Source organism: Triturus cristatus, chromosome 6 (genome assembly GCF_964204655.1).
Source record: "Triturus cristatus chromosome 6, aTriCri1.1, whole genome shotgun sequence".
NCBI classification, from domain to species: domain Eukaryota; kingdom Metazoa; phylum Chordata; class Amphibia; order Caudata; family Salamandridae; genus Triturus; species Triturus cristatus.
The window spans coordinates 18,673,994-18,688,563 of record NC_140589.1 but is presented as its reverse complement, the minus strand read 5'-3'; the positions used below and the strand labels follow the sequence as shown (position 1 = coordinate 18,688,563).

Below are 14,570 nucleotides of genomic sequence, written 5' to 3'. Positions count from 1 at the left end.
GAGCTCTGCCAGGGGTGGGGATTTGGGAGAGGGTGGCCTAGCTCTTCTGATGGGTCTGCAACATAGTCATCCTAGTCTCTTACCCGTCATGAGGTGGTGTACAGTCCAAAACTGCTGTCACTCGGTGCATCCACAGCAGTTTGAGGTGCGGTAGAAGTGAAGAGGTGGTTTTTGCGGTGGAGAGGGTGGTTGTTGTGGTGGTGGAGGTGATTGTTGCGGAGGAGGTCGTTGCGGTGGTGGAGGTGATTGTTGCGGAGGAGGTTGTTGCGGTGCTGGAGGTGGTTGTTGTGGTGGTGGAGGTGCTTGTTGCGGTGGTGGAGGTGCTTGTAGCGGTGGCGGAGGAGCTTGTTGCGGTGCCGGAGGAGGTTGTTGCGGTGGTGGAGGAGGTTGTTGCGGTGGTGGAGGAGGTTGTTCCGGTGGTGGAGGTGGTTGTTGCGGTGGTAGAGGAGGTTGTTGCGGGCGGTAGAGGAGGTTGTTGCTGTGGCAGAGGAGGTTGTTGCTGTGGCAGAGGAGGTTGTTGCGGTGGTGGGGGTGGTCGTTGAAGTGGTGGGGGTGGATGTTGCGGTGGTGGTTGTTGCGGTGGCGGGGTGGTTGTTGCTGTGGCAGAGGAGGTTGTTGCGGTGGTGGGGGTGGTCGTTATAATGGTGGGGGTGATTGTTGCGGTGGTGGGGGTGGTCGTTGTAATGGTGGGGGTGATTGTTGCTGTGGTAGAAGTGATTGTTGGGTTGGTGGAGGTGGTTGTTGTGGTGGTGGAGGTGGTTGTTGTGGTGGTGGAGGAGGTTGTTGCGGTAGCGGAGGAAGTTGTTGCGGTGGTGGAGGTGGTTGTTGTGGTGGAGGTGGTTGTTGCGGTGGCGGAGGAGGTTGTTGCTGTAGCGGAGGAGGTTGTTGCGGTGGCGGAGGAGGTTATTGGGGTGTTGGCGGAGGTTGTTGCGTTGGCAGAGGAGGTTTTTGCGGTGGTGGAGGAGGTTGTTGCAGTGGCGGAGGAGGTTGTTGCGGTGGTGGAGGTGGTTGTTGCGGTAGTGGAGGTGGTTGTTGCGGTGGTGGAGGTGGTTGTTGCGGTGGCGGAGGAGGTTGCTGTGGCTGTGGTACTGACAGAGACATAGCTGGTGGATGGGTTTGGGTACCTGACTTTGAGGAACAGGTGGGAACCTTGTGTAACAACTCATCATCATAGACTAAAGATCATGGACTAAAGCTACGGGAACTTGTGTGACAGGTGGCTCGTGGTAGCTGCTCGTGGTGGCTGCTCGTGGTACCTGCTTGTGGTAGGCTCATCACATCCGTCACAGCCATACTACTCATCAACTGTGACTGGTGATATTAACCACGACCTTCCTCTTCTCTATGATAAGATGCTACCTGGTCTTTGGAAGTCCTTCATCGCCATCATCATCTATGTCCTGGCATTTCACCTGTTGATCTGTCCGGCTCTCAGAAGGTCTGAATTGACCTTCATGTTCAGAGTCCTTGGCGCCTCCCTCCCTCCCTCCATATCTGTCTCCAGGATGTTCGCAAGAAGAAGAGGACTTACTTTGCAGGGTGGTACATTACATGGTACCAGGTCCTACAATGGCCTGAGGAGCAGGTGACGTGGGTGTGGACGATGTCGACAATGAGGATTTCTTTGTTGATGATGTGATTGTCGACCAGGCAGTCATTGATGGAGTACACCACAGCTTCAGTAGAGAGACGTCTTGGAAATTTTGAACATGATGGCTCAGAAGAAAAAAACAGATTTATGGCCCAGTCTTCAAAAACACACGCTGAAATGATATCGCTTTGACTGAGTTGTATGTACTGTAAAGGCTGAACAGTACAGAATGGGGAAAGATCCTTGTGGGACCTTGCAAGATACAGGGCATGAGGACAAGTCAACTAACACAATCCTGGAGTTTTGTCTGCAGTTGGTGAGAAACGAGTGGACAACGAAGCCAGTCCAGAGGCACCGGCACATTGTTCAAGCCTGGAGTGATCACAGTGTCAGAGGCCGAAGTTGAGGAGTGTAAGGGCGGCTTCTTGTTCCCGTCCCTATAACTGAGGCGCTTCGTCCCGGTGCTGGACCAGGCTGGTTCATGCCCTTTGCGTGTCTGGATCAAGACTGCCAGCCGGTCATAGGGAGAGGATTGAGCTCCACATATTCTTGGAGTTGTATCTCAGACAGTCTGACATTTAATAAGGAGAGGTACACGTCAGTTTGCAGTATGCCTGAGCATGGTCCACCCTGAAATGAACATTTACACAATAACGATCACTTGGACATTAACAAACCATCACAAGTGCCGAAAAAAACACAGAGATAATGGCTATCAGTGATTCCCCAAAACAATCATTGCCTGCAACATTACATAAATCTGTGATGGCAACTCATCTCCGAAACATAGAGTAATATTCTGAATAGGAGACACCTTACACCCAGCTAAACAAAGCAGGACACACGCCCCAAGGTCCCTCCCATCTTACAAAGTTACCTTGGAGACATAACAATTTGGGATTCAGCTCTTCCAATCATTCCCAGCTGTGGCACTCTGTCCACAGGGCACTCCCAACTGCTTGGCTCTGCGGGTTGTGCCACAGGGACTGTTGGGGTCAGGTCTTCCTCCTCCAGCTCCTAGTAGAGAAATGAAAGATATAATTAGGAAACCCACACGGGGTACATGAACCTTTAGGTGGAGTGAGAAACATTGGAGAATTTTCTGCGGTCCCTCTGGTACTTGACGTTGTATAGGTGACACTCAGGCAGCATCAATTACATGTAAGGCTGATCTTGGAAGCTGATACCAGACCACAGATGTGTTACCTGCATGCTCAGAGTGTGAGCGCTGGCTGGCTGTCATGCCAAATAGTGAGTGTCATATTTAGTACAAGTACTAAATGAAGCTCAGTTCCCAAGGTGTGGCGATGCATGGCTGGCTGCCATGCATGGTAAGGGGCGCAGTGCTGTGCTCAGAAGGACTTCCACAGATCTCTCCGTTTTGGGATTGAGATCCTAAAGAGATGAGCTATTGCTTCAGGTTGTGAGTCACGGTTTGGAGGAATAACTTTCATACTGGAAATGTCTTGGGCAACTTAAAGGGACTTTAGTTTAAAATGAACCACCCCTTACCAACATGCTACTGGTCTATGGACTCTGCTTTACTGTTGATGTATGGTCATTAAAGGGATACTAATAATCAAAAAGGAATGGATCACTTGTTGCTGGCACCAGGGTTCGGAAAGTGGTTACCGATATTGGTAAAAAACCCTCAATCACGTAATTTAGTTTGTGGGCGGTATATCTTGGTTGTCCGCCTTGATGTTTAGATACGTGACAGCATCATCATTGGGTTTTTCCCATGCTTCCTCCAACCCGGAGGTGAACCACTGGTCGTTCCAGTAGTGATCAGGGAAAAAAAGGGATTCAAAAAATGTGAGGAGTGCTCAGGTGTTTAGGTGATTGTGATAAGTTAAAAAATTCCTCTGACTACCTGTTTACAATTTTATTCTATTAGGCGCAGGGAAAATTTTTTTTTAAAAAACAATTAATTGCAGAAAGGATGGGTAATGTGTCCGCTGCAGTTAAAAGTCTGAGTGATCGGTCGACATGTTTCAGCCCCTAGAGTGCGCAAGAGGGGTCGGGGGGCTTTCTTCAGGACCTCAGGTGAAGAGAAAATGGATAATATCCAATATCTGTGGGAAGTTCCTAAGTTAATCGCTTGGACTTCAGTGGGGTTAATACCTCGGGGGTCCGATTTAGAACTCCGTGGGGCAGGAATGGCAGCGATATTGCACAGCTCTGGTGCAGTCACGACTTGCCCCACGGAGTTCTAAATCGGACCCCCGAGGTATTAACCCCACTGAAGTCCAAGCGATTAACTTAGGAACTTCCCACAGATATTGGATATTATCCATTTTCTCTTCACCTGAGGTCCTGAAGAAAGCCCCCCGACCCCTCTTGGGCCCTCTAGGGGCTGAAACATGTCGACCGATCACTCAGACTTTTAACTGCAGCGGACACATTACCCATCCTTTCTGCAATTAATTGTTTTTATTTTTTCCCTGCGCCTAATAGAATAAAATTGTAAACAGGTAGTCAGAGGAATTTTTTAACTTATCACAATCACCTAAACACCTGAGCACTCCTCACATTTTTTGAATCCCTTTTTTCCCTGATCACTACTGGAACGACCAGTGGTTCACCTCCGGGTTGGAGGAAGCATGGGAAAAACCCAATGATGATGCTGTCACGTATCTAAACATCAAGGCGGACAACCAAGATATACCGCCCACGAACTAAATTACGTGATTGAGGGTTTTTTACCAATATCGGTAACCACTTTCCGAACCCTGGTGCCAGCAACAAGTGATCCATTCCTTTTTGATTATTAGTACTTCGCTGGAAGCCGAATGGATCACAGCCTCTTCTTCTTCCCTTCCCCTGATTGTTACATTAAAGGGATACAACATACATGCATGCTCCGATGAACATACTAAGATGATGTGTTTAACCCATGGACTCAGATAAAAAGAAGTTTAGAAATTATACGTACAACAAGAAACTCCTAAGTACTGATGGTCCAGACACTGATTACCAGAGGAAGACATGGAAGGGAATGATCCATCTGCAGAGCGGGCGCTATAGACCTACAGCACAGAGCCACCCGTAGAAGACTTTCTATCTTGGAAAGGTGCAGAAAGCACTTGATGTTCCCTGGACACACCAGCCAGATGCCCTCCCAGCTACACCCAGCAAAAGAAAATGTCTGTCAACAAACCATGGAACTTCTCATCTGGAGAGGTCTTAGTGGGTCATCTACTCGCGGAGGGTCCCTGATCCGTATTCACCCAGCTCAGAGGTTAAGTGTGTCTGGGTGTGGTGACATGTTTAGAACACTGACAAGCGATTTACCACCACTACAGTCTTGAAGCACCCCAACCATGAACTACCACCACCTGATGAAGCAGACATTCCACAGACCATCTTGAGAGGTGAGACTGACTTAAAACAACAACGTAAATGGCCAGTTCCATCCTGGAGCCTACACGTTTGAAGCTCTGCAAGCGAACTATCCAATCGCAGAATGAAGGCTTCTGGCCACTATACCAGCGTTTCAATAGTGCCAGCACGCCACACTGTCACCACCTAAACTGATCATTGTACCCTAGAGTTCCTCAAGTCTGCCTGTGCCTTAAATGCCCGACACACTGCACACTAGCTTTCAGTGACTATGATTTGACAATCACCTGCAGACCAGGAAAGTGGAACACCAAAGAACATGCGTGTGCCTCCCTAGTCCTCCTCAGAACAACCCTCCCCCTGTCCTCACGACAACATCTATTCTGCCCTTCCTCTTAAATGAGGTTTGTTGGAAACTGAATGTCCTCCACCTAGTTTACAGTTGGGTCCCCTAACTACGTGCCCAACTGAGAGAATCTGGGATCCAGTTTTGGGATTTTGTCCCCAGGCTCATGCTGATCCTGCAGGAGCACTTACGCCGAAGCCAGCCTTTGAGAAAAGTCTGCTCCTGGACTTGTTGTGCACCTGGAAGGGGAATTTACCTCAGTAGTGGCACAGGACTACTGTTACTACCATTGTTGGAGGGGTGCGTGCCCTCAGTAGTGGCACAGGATTACTGTTACTGTCATGGTTGGAGGGGTACGTGCCCTCAGTAGAGGCACAGGACAACTGTTACTGTCATGGATTATGGGCGGTGGAGGGCACTTACCGAGGTTTGTAGTGAACATATTGTGACCGGACCTTTTATCTGTGCCACAAGAGCGGAAGCCTACTGGCCCATTCATGTATATCTCATCTGCTAGCCATGAACCCAAATCCCAGCACTGAGATCCATAGTGCCTGGATAGATGTGTGTGGTGTGTCATGAGCAGGGTACACCCAGTATGATGGACTGCGTGTACCGTATCGGCACAGGCTTGCGGGTTCCATTTCAGAGGCCCTGAGCTGCTCCTATGCGCAAAATGGAAGTGGAGTTACTTTCCCAGACAGTGGAAGTGAACTGCTCACACCCCTGAGATGGGAGGCACGGAACTCTGAAACTAAAGTGGGGGAAAAGGAGACAGGCTCCCCCTTCGAAGTTGGATTAGACCGTTTGATGCCAAAGGTTGCTGATCAGTCTTCCTGAAGACTGCCATTTTGTGGATGGTTGGAGTCAAGGGTGTGCTCATTGTGTGAAGGGCCTTTGAAAGGGAAGCCTTCTAAGTCTCTTTCTGATCACTGTCAGATGTGGCTCACGCCTGTGTTTGGGTGCTCCAGCATGGAGACAACCCCGCTGTGAAGAGCATTATTTATTCACACTTTTATGTATTCAGATTTTAATAAAGAGTGTAGAAGGCTCTAGAGCGTCATAACACTTTACAAAAACAGCCAAAACATATTCACAGTGAAGAGAACAATTAAAAAACATGAGAAAACAGGCTAAGGGTGGCAAGCCGCGAGGGAGGTGCAACAGGTCACTAAAGTCTCAGTAGACTGAGGAAAGATGAGCCAAAGAATTCCAACCAAAGTCAAGCAATGACCCGTAGTATAAGTCCAAATAAGAAACCTCATTCAGGAGTATGCAGGAACACGGGGCATTTTGTTCAGCAGAAAGTCTGAGTTGTATCTCAAAGGCTGGATGTGAGGGAGTGATCCAGATGTGACGGAGACACGAGTTCCAAACTCTAGGTGCACAGCCTGAGAAGGATTGTTTCAGAGGACGCTTATTCCTGATGACAGGGACTACGAGAAGAGAGCCAGTGCTCTCAGGTGATGCGTGCTGCAGCAGTTGGCCAAGTATTGGGAATGGTCTGTATGGATAATCTGATGAACACTGCAGGCAGTCCCGCGCCATGATCTGCCTTCGATCGGGAGCCAGACAAGGGTTGACAGAAGAGGGGAGATGCAGTCAAGGCAATGAGATCCTGTGAACAGACAAGCAGCAGCATTTAGAGAGGCTTTGATGGGAGCTCTGTGCGTTTTAGCAACGCCAGGAAGAATGGTTGTAAGAAATGTGGTTATTAGTTGAGGGGGTGAGAGCCCCACTTCAGTAGTAACCACAATCCATGTCAAGGTGAACCACAAAGGTCATTATTTAAATCTGGGTTTAACCCTCTGGCAGCTTAGCACAAAGCAGTCAGGATTAACTTAGAGGCAATGTGTGAAGTATTTTTGGCAGTGCCTAAATAGTAATATAGTAATAAAGTACAAACTCAACACAAGAAAAATCCTTAACAACTTTAGAACAATAGAGCATATTTCATAAACAATTCACACTAAAACAACAAATATCCTATCATTTGAACCGGAGATATGAGTTTTTAAAGGTTTCTGAGAAAATAGCACCAAAAAGACCATCTCGCAGTTATTTGGACGCATTGGACTGGAAGGAAGTGACAAGTTGTGAGAAGGTGGCCTGGCATATGCTGGTCACTAGTTATAGTGGCCACCTTGCACCAGTCCAATTCGACTATTATGGTAGATAGGTTTAAGACAACCTTTTAAAGAAAGCTATCCTAGTGGCAGCTGTGGAGAGCAGCCTTCAGGCTAAGTCTCTGAGGAATGTAAAGCAGCTTGTTTTACCTTATAATCTCTTGAATTACCAAATGAAAGGACACCACACGGGTATATATATCAAATATATATGTATTTATTACTAGACACACTCTACTAATCTCTTTATGAGATTAGAAGCCAGGTACACATTCAAATGTCAACGTTTCACAATAAATTAAGCACAAATATGGCTGTAGCCCAAGGGGCGTACCAGACCATGTACTAAAAAAATGGTCGACTTGCAAAATGACAAGGCCTAGGGCCTGGGGAATCGCTGGGGCTTCACTACTGCAGTGTTAGCAGGTAAGTAACAAGCCCACGGGAGACGCGTGCAGTGTGTGAACACAGCCGCGGGTTCCCTATTGGTTTCAATGGAGCAAGTCGCGGTTTTATTTTTACAGTTCTAGGGTACTTCGAGGAAGTCAACAAGCAAGCCACTTACAAGGTAAGTACTTCGAGGGCCAACACACACTAGGGCACCGGAGTGCACGAGTTACCTCACCCAGGGAAGCCGGGTGCATAGGTGTCTTTTGGTGTCGGGTCGAGTCGCTGTTTTCAATGGAGACCAGAGAAGACTTGCTGCTTGCGACGACTGAAGAAGTGTCCGGTGGAATCCGAAGATGGAGTGAAGATGTAGGAGACCGGAAAATTGAAGGGAAAGTGTTCAAGGTCACTTGCCAGTGACCGGTGGCCAGCAAGATGGATGATCACAGATGTCGCATCGATTCAGGTCGTCAATGGTGTTTTGACTCTTCGCTCACGAGGTCCAGGAAGGATCGACGATGACCAGCAGCTGGATTCGGAGTGTCCCACGACGTCTGCAGCTGATGACGGTGTCAGCAACCGGATTGGAGCCAACAAGCCTTGGCAACTGCAAGTCTCGTGTAGTCTGAAGAAAGTCGATGATGCAGACCAGCAAGGTCTGATGGACTCACCCAGCGAGGGTGAGTGAGGGCAGGCCTGGAGCAACCAGGCGAGCCCGTTTAGTCGATGAGAAAGTCTTCGGGGGACCCACTAGCCAACGGGGAAGTGATCGCGAAGACGCCGCCTCAGGAAATGCTTCACAGGAGCCCACGGTCACTCGGGACGGGGTAGGCCGCTGATTTTTGGTGCAAGACCTGCTGGAGGCTTGGGCCACAAATGGTCCAATGCACACGTTCGTAGAACGTTGTTTAGGGTTTGCACTCGACAATAGTGCACGGTCCCCGGGTATTGCTGCTCCTCGTCACTCGTGGGGTCCACTCGCCACAGCTTCGCTGGGGACTCACAATGGCCGTCGAGAAGTCAGGAAATCCACTTCCGGGGCAGCAGGGACTTCAAACTCCGCCGGGAGCAGGAAAGTTTGCAACCGTTGATTAAGGTTTTTGGTGCCTGCCAAGCAGGGGAGTCACTCCTTGACTCCAAGGGAGATTCTTCGGTCTTCCAAAGGTAGTGGAACGTCGAAGGGCCAGGATTCTTCTTTGTAGAGCGTCGTCCAGGGTTATCTGCTTTGCAATGGCAATGCTTGCTATCTTATGGTGAAGATAGGGGAGGGACTAGCTCTATGACCACTCCTCTAGGATGGTCAGGGTAAGGGTTGGTTACACCCACTTCCCTTTGTCCGGTTTCGCGCCAGAGCAGGGGCAGGTAGCCCCTGAACCGGTTTGAGCTGGCATATGCACAGAGGAGCCTACTGCTCCCCCAGTGCAGGACTTCAAAGCACTCTAAAAGTGCACCCACCCAGCTCCAATACACTAAATCCTGTCTGGAAGGTGGTGACACCTCCCTGTGACACGATGCCTTTTGTTGGGCTTCCTCCACTGCGAGTTTCGGTCAGCAGCAGGAGGGCAGCCCAGTGTCTGTGCTGGTGGCATCCATTTTGTGATGCCAGGGCTCTTTTAGATATCTGTCATTTAAGTACAGTGGGTACATGTCATCCCTTCTAGAAGGGTGGGATCATACTCCCACACCAGTTACTGGTGTGGGGGTATGATTCCAAGTTGTTTCACACCAAACACGACATGTTTTGATGCAATCATTCCAAAGTTAGCATTTACCGCGAGGTTATAATGCACTTAAGAGTATATAGTTTAACCACATCCACAAACAGCCACAGAGAACAGACTTTGCCAGCTGCAGAGTGGTCCTGCTCATGCAGAAGCACCCCCTCACATAGTAAACCAAGCACCGTGCCCTCAGGATTGATAGGGCCTGCTATAGGAGTGGCTGATAGGTTTATATGTGTGTGCATGGTGAGACATAGGAACCTATACCTCAGTGAGGAGTCCTAACACTACCTCACACAGGCTGCAGTAGCAGGCCTGTGGTGTCAGATTGAGAATGCTTCCCAGGGGTGGCATAATATATGCTGCAGCCCCTGGTAGGCCTGTGAAGTACCAATGCCCTAGGTACCTAAGGTACCATATACTAGGGGCTCATAAGGTACCACAGTATCCAATCACTAGTGCATCTAATATGCACACCATGTTGTTTAGAGAGAACAGAGAAACTGGGGGCCTGATTAGCAGGGACCCAGCCAGACTATAGCCAGAAACCAGTGTATACATCAGAAAAAAGTGGGGGCAACATAAGTGCAGATCCTACTCTCCTACACAAGTTCAGGTCGACTGCGATGGAGCAGCATTGGAATCAGGTTAGTCCCATCGAAGAGTTACCTTTTCAAGTCTGTGTGAAGAGTTCTTTGGTAGGGGAGCTGGGGAGCTGCGAGGAGGTCACTGGTGGCGTGAGGAGCAAATCAGGTTGAGCATTGCAGAAGGTCGCTGCTGTAGTGCCAAGACCCAGTTGTAGCTGAAGTTTCACGTTGGTGGTCAACGCAAGGCAGTCACTGTCAGCACGAAGAGCAATTTTAGCTGGAGCTTCGCACTGGGGGTCAGTGCAGACGGATGCTGTCGGGTTGAGCCCCCCTGGAACTTCGTGTGGTGATTGTAACAGGTAATCGAATTTCAGCAGGAAAAGGTCACTTTGTGGTCACGAGGAACCCAAAGCTTCTCTAGCACTATCTTTTTATTCCGGACGAATACACTCTGATGCAAGCCTAGCATCGATGGCTTGGGGGCTCCTTTTTGGGGATCAAAACTTACTCCAGCATAGGCCAACAGCAGGGCTCAGGTAGGTCCACTTGGAGCTCATCAGCTACGCAGTTCCACAGAGACCTCTGGAAGCTTCTTGTGTCCCTGTAACGCAAACAGGAGCCATCTGACTCTTGAAGTCACTCTAGAAAACTTAGGTTTAAGGCAAACAGGTTCAAAAGTCTCCTTCTTCAGACAGCAGGGCAGCCCTTCCGAATCTTCCACAGGTCCAGGAGTGTTCTGATGAGAGGTCCTGATGGTGTTATGTTTAGCCCCAGTGCCAGCAAATGTGTCTAAGCTGCCACCTTTCCTGGGTTTGGCTCCAAACTGTCTAGGGTAACAAACAGCGTGCAGGCCTAGATGTAAGCTGCATTGGTCTGTGGCAGCAGTCAGCCCTTAGAAGCCAGGAAGGGGGTGGGCAAGCCCTGAGGTTACTTTTGAAACTAAGGAAGGCTGAGTACAACCCCCCAGGACATACTGCTTAGTAGAGCTATACCCTGCTCCACAACCGAGGCCCTTATGTCTCCCTGTCTGAAAGCAATACACAAAACACCACAGGAGAGCCATTCATAGTAATGTCACCCTGACCATGGCAAAAAGACACTGTTGGTTTGGGCAGAAAAATGCCAACTTTCTAAAAGTTATTACAACAAGGGGTTGGGCCTATACTTACGTCCAAACTAGGCCACCTTAATACTAAGGGAAATAGAGGGGGTGTTTTGGACTTGCACTGTTCTCATGATACTTTCAGAAATCGCCACCTTTAATCATTAACCCCTTCCATGCTGCGCAGATTCCGCCGCTGTGCTGACGGAATCTTGCGCGGGCGGGGTCATGACGGAACGGTTCCGTCATGAGCACAGCTCAACCGTGGCTCATGACGGAACCGTTCCGTCATGAGCACCGAAGGGGTTAAGTGGTTATGGTGCTTTTATTTCACCTTTTCGTCTTTCATTCAAATTACAAACTATTACGACATTTGATTCATGTCATAGAGGAAGACACTGAACAATACTCAAAATTACAGTTAAACATTGACGTAAAGCACATTACAAACAGAAATACTTTAACCCTTTGAGTGCCCCGCCCTTTCCACGCCCTGTGCCGGGCGTTTCATTAGCGGGCGGGGCTCATGACGAGATAGTCTCGTCATGGGCACAGCACAACCGCGGCCCATGACGAGACCATCTCGTCATGGGCACTCAAGGGGTTAAAGAATCCCATCAATAAACAAACAAGTGTATACAAAAAACAATGTGACAAACATCAGACCCGTCCTTATTTGTATGGCAGTGCAAATAATTGATACTTGTTGGACAAGCAACATGCCAGATGTAGCTATGTAAACCGAGGTTACAACAGACAGAAAGTCCTGTTTGTATATGGTACATTCCATAAGCTGGTAGTGGCTGGTACTAGCTGTGAGGGGGGGGGGGGTCAACGTGTTTCTGAACCCAATACATTTTAAGGGTTCTCCTCAGGACCTGGAGGGGGTCGGACACTATTGAAGTGGAGGAATCAGGGATTGCCTGCAAGTTAGTGGCAACTGTTGAAAACTGGGTTGGACGGTGCGCTCTGGTAATGATAATGAGGGGAGAGGAGTTGGCCTAACGGCTAGGTGCTCGACCTCGGACCTGGGGAACTGGGTTCGAGTCTCGGTAAAGACGCTGAACATCTTGTGATTCTGGGCAAACCACTTAATCTCCACATGCCTAATAAAAAACAAGCATTTGCAATGCAATAGGTCCCGCATTGACGCGAGTTTGAGCTATTGACATTGTAAATAACAATGCCTTTTATTTATGTTTTTAAAAAGAAAACAAAAATAAAAGGCATTATTATTTGCAAATGTCAATAGTTCAAACTCGCGTCAATGCGAGACCTAAGGCATTGCAATTGCTTGTTAACTTCTAGTCTTCAAGCCCGGGACGTGGGCGGGGCCTGCTCCGGCAAAAACAGAAACCGGCGTGCCGTGCTAACGCGGGGCTCCCATGCTGAAGAGAAAGCCCCGCGGTGGCGGCCGGAGTGGAGAGAAGCCCCAGGTCCCAGGAGGGGGCCCGGGTGAAGAGTGCGGCTGCCCAGGCTGCCCACAGCAGCGCGGGGCTCCCAGGAGTGCAGGGAAGCCCCGCAAGAGAAGTGCTGCAGCTGCAAGGAGGAGCCCCCCCCAGAAGAGCAGCCCGGTGAGTGAAGAAGGGCTGGGGGGCTCCGTGTGGGCTATTGTTGGTGCAAAGTGCCCTTTTGGCATTCTGAGCGGCCCCGTCTCGCCACGGGCCGCTCCAACGGAGCTGGCATGTGGTCGGAAGGGGGACAGGAGATGTGCACATCGCATGTGTGGACGTGCGTGTTCACAGGCTCAAATCCACCAAAAGCCTTGCGCGTGCCCATCTCCTGTCCCACTTCCGAGGCAAGTCAGCAGCAACAGATCTCGCTGGCGACAGCGCTTTCGCGAGGCGAGACCTAATGAATGTGTGTCCTCATGTAACGTAACTGGTGCTATGTAAAGCGCTCTGATACCTGATACCTGATTGGATTTGGGTCAAGTTCGCCGTGTATAAAACTCTGCAAAAAAGAAAAAAAAAAAGATTTAGTCTCAGCAAAGGTCGCAGATACTAAGCAAATCTGTGTTGGCTTGAATCGGTAATTCGATCTATATCTCTATTTTTTAACTGCTGTTGTTGCGTGAAATTGAAGCTGTTTAAATGTGTTCCAAACTCTCCAAACCGCTTCTTTGTATGCTCGTGAATGTGCAGCGCCTGTTTTTCGCCAGTTCCCTCAGTCATCACCAGAGTCAGAAAGAAAGGGAATTTTCGGAATAGTAACTCAAAATCCAACTTTTCCATTAAACAGGATTTAAAATTACTATTAATTTGAGTTTAAACTGCATTTTTTTACATGTTCCCAATCTGAAGTTATCATTTATTAAGTGTAGTACGGCAACCCGCTGTTAGTCTTTGGAGGAGATAGCCTTACACCAGTGAAAAACGACTTCATGAGTTTTTCACTGTCAGGACATATACACTCTGATCACACATGTCCTACTTTTCAAATATCATGCACCCTGCCCTATGAGCCTTTAGAGGATACCTTAGGGATGACTCATAAGTATTAAAAAGGAAGGTTTAGGGCTGGGAAACTGATTATTTTGCCAAGTTGAAATGCCAGTTTAAAACTTTACTATAGGCTGCAGTTGCAGGCCTGAGACATGTTTCACAGTGTAACTTGAGTGTGGGGGGGGGGGGGGGGGGTTGGACAATGAGTGCTGCAGGCCCACTAGTAATGTTTAATTTACATGCCTTGGGTACATGTAGCACCATTTACAAGGAACACCTAAGTAAATCAAATGTATCAGTCATGTGTAGTCCAGTACTCCCATGTTTAGAAGAGAGAGCACACGCACTTTACCAGGGGTTAGCAGGGAAAAATTGCAGAGTACGAAAGGCCAACAATAAAGGGTTAAGTAAAGACGGATCAAGAAAGACACAACTCTGGGGTGACCCTGCAGATAGGGTCGGGTCCAACGACGGTGCTCCAGTAATCAAGTCAAGAAAGCACCATGGCTGGAATGACTCCTTTAAGATCTTCCTCAGGGATGAGTTTAAGTTGCCATTATTTGCAGCCAGGCTGATGTGATCTATGAAAGTCAGTCTGTTGTCCAGAGTGTGGCCGAGGGATCTGCCATTCTCAGCCATTAATGGTGAGTCAAACACTGCCAGTCTTGGACGGGCCGAGAGGGAGACTGTGGCAAAAAGAGGAGTGAGCGTGACATGCTGCACGGTCATCCAGGACTTCGTTCTGCAAAGGATTATGGCCGAGCGAGATATGTCAGCAGAGGAAGAGACATTTAAGTAGGGCTCAGAGTTGTCACATATTGGTGGTAGGAAAGACCAGAGTCCTTAGAAGCACTCCTAGCAGTGTGTGGTCTAGATTGGACAGAGTACGGGCTAGCACAGATCCTTGTGGCCTCACCTGAGGAA

The 14,570-nt window shown here is 48.9% G+C and overlaps 1 protein-coding gene across 3 annotated transcripts in view; it reads right to left on the bottom strand.

Moving 5' to 3' along the window:
* The window catches only part of LOC146813651 (phosphofurin acidic cluster sorting protein 2-like), a 1,059,532-nt gene that overhangs the window by 298,847 nt on the left and 746,115 nt on the right, over nt 1-14,570 (bottom strand). For all 3 annotated transcript variants that reach the window (XM_085610139.1, XM_085610140.1, XM_085610141.1), the window contains one exon: nt 2,469-2,608. In XM_085610139.1, the coding sequence (XP_085466265.1) occupies nt 2,469-2,608 (140 nt within the window). The remainder of the gene's footprint in view (nt 1-2,468; nt 2,609-14,570) is intronic.